Below are 2,496 nucleotides of genomic sequence, written 5' to 3' on the forward strand. Positions count from 1 at the left end.
GTGTCCACTTGTGTATCTCTTCTATTATTTGTAATTATATATGTATGTCCAGATAAATATGAAGTAAATACTAACTAGTTAATTTTAATAAATATAACTTAATTAGTTAGATCTTGGAATTACTTTATAAAGATTACTAATTTAAATTTTATTAATTTTAAAATCAAATTAACATTGTTATTAACTTTAGAATATATAGAGATATGCTGGTTAAATACCTATATGAATCTAAAAAAAAATATTAACTAGTTAATTAAATATATGATGTAGACCCATGATAGGGTCTGTAATAAATGTGTGGACTCATGTCTTTCATTTTTCTTTGCTGTTGTGGGTTAGACAGTAGACACAACCATTTCTAACACTAGGATAAAATTTCATCCACGCATACATATCCAGCGTAATTTGACTCTTTGCAGTGACGAACTTTGCAGGGCCTTTTAATTTCTCTTTCAATCAAATAAGGTCCCACACAAATTACACAGAGAGTGAATTGCTATGGTTCTTTCATGACAATTAATTCATTAAAAGATAATAAGGTTAATTACAATTCTGAAAGAGATCCCACGTTCTCAGAACCCCAGATGCTAAAAGATTAAACTCTGAGAGATCACACTTTTTTTTTTTTAATTCTTCCTCCACTGGTTTTGCTCAAACTAAAAGAGAGAGAGAGAACAAAGACATGATCAGAATATTGGAGAGAGTTCCATAATTTCTTCCACTTGACCAGCACCATTTTCATCCAAGAGCCATTTCTCAAGAAATGATAAGGGGGGGGTACTCTCAGATTTCTGCTTCCTCTCGATCATTGTCATATTTTCCTTCTCATCACTCGCAGAGTTCTGGAAACCTTTCGTAGTAGTGGTGGTAGTAACAGTACCAGAATCACAACAGGACTTGTCCCATGCAACATAATGCAAGCTCTCCAGTGATAAAATGGACTCAAACTCTTCATGAGAGATTAGATCACCACTTTCTTGCTCACGTTTTTCCTTGTAAGACTGAAGATAATTTATGGCCACTGAATTGGTAATGTCATGATCATTATTTTCCTGGCTGTTATTTTCTTGCTCCCGATTTTCTTTGAGAAGAAAATTCGAACTATTCGGCTTTGGAGATGATCTCATCCAACCTTCAAGAAGACGAGAAATGTTTTCGGTACTTGATGCATATGTGGAGGCCGGATTAGGCCTGAGGGCTGATGAGGAATTGGTGGTGAAATTATCTAAGCTCTTTCTATCATTGAAACTTTTTGAGATAAACTGACTCCTTGTTGAGTCTTGTGCCATAGGGTCCCAAGCAGACTGCAACTTCTTTAGTTTCTTCTTCAGGTGGGTGTTCCAGTAGTTCTTTATATCATTATCTGTTCTCTGGGGAAGATATGAAGCTATAGCTGCCCATCTATCCAAATCAACAACGAAAAGGATCCAAATTTATTCTTGACATGTAATTCTACTAAAAAAAAAATGGAGAATAAAGAAATCTCCTATTAAATGGTATAGTTTGATTCCTCAAATGAAAAATACATAAATTTAAACAGAAGATTGAGTTTTTTGAGGATTACTTGTTACCCAATAAAGCTTGCAAGTGAATTATCATCCCTTCTTCATGGGGTGTGAAGTTGCCTCGCTTAATTCCTGGTCTGAGGTAGTTAGTCCATCTAAGCCTGCAACTTTTGCTGCACCTTAACAACCCTTTTCATACAGCAAGATACTGATCCATTAGTGTATTCCATAATTCAATGTTTACATGCATACTCATCCAAAAATTAAAAAAGCCAAGTGGGATTCAATTCCTAAATGATCATAACCAATATATCATTTGGATCTAATAAGTTGTGGCACTCACCAGTGTTGGTAGGAACTGATCTCCAGTTTCCTGGACCATGTTCTTGAATGTAAGACACTAGGATGATGTCCTCCTCAGGGGTCCATGGACCTTTCTTGATCCCATCTTTGTCACAGCAAGGAGGTCTTCCCATGGCTTATTAGCTCTACCCACAACCTCCTCTCTCTCTCTATCTCCTCTCACTACTAACTCTCCCTTTCGTCCAGGCTTCTCTCTATTTGGACCTGTCAAAGGACTCCTATCGATCACCATGTGTAAGTGGGCACACACACACACGATGACTTTTAAAGAGAGAGGGGAACAAGTTTCTTTATACACCAAAATTGATCTACCATGCTGACTCAACTAGCCTTTTTATTAAATTTCACTATTTAGTCAAATGTAAAAAGAAAACCAAGGTCGGAAGGGAAGTGATTGTCTACTCTCCTATGGCTTTTCCCATCTGGCCGATCACGTGTAACTCTCATCACCCAAAGGTAGGAACTTCAGTCTTTGTTTCTCTTCTATCCTGCACCTCACTTTGTGGTGATGTCTTCAGGTGAATTGATGTAAATTTTGTATAATGGTAATTTTTTATTTAATATGGATCAATGCTTCTATGTATACAGAAGAGGGAAGAGGGAAAATTTGGTCGTCATAATCTTTCAC

General features: G+C 36.4%; 1 protein-coding gene across 1 annotated transcript; it reads right to left on the minus strand.

The window, feature by feature from the left end:
- Window positions 1–419: 419 nt before the first annotated feature.
- On the minus strand, window positions 420–2,185 carry LOC105118721 (myb-related protein 306-like). The gene is made up of 3 exons (XM_011016732.1): window positions 1,849–2,185; window positions 1,565–1,694; window positions 420–1,401 (listed from the first exon to the last, which is right to left on the minus strand). Exons 1-3 carry the CDS (start codon window positions 1,979–1,981, stop codon window positions 687–689), a joined length of 978 nt encoding a protein of 325 aa, XP_011015034.1. The 5' UTR covers window positions 1,982–2,185; the 3' UTR covers window positions 420–686.
- Between the last annotated feature and the right edge of the window lie 311 nt (window positions 2,186–2,496).

This window comes from Populus euphratica, unplaced genomic scaffold (genome assembly GCF_000495115.2).
Source record: "Populus euphratica unplaced genomic scaffold, PopEup_1.0 scaffold2159.1, whole genome shotgun sequence".
NCBI classification, from domain to species: domain Eukaryota; kingdom Viridiplantae; phylum Streptophyta; class Magnoliopsida; order Malpighiales; family Salicaceae; genus Populus; species Populus euphratica.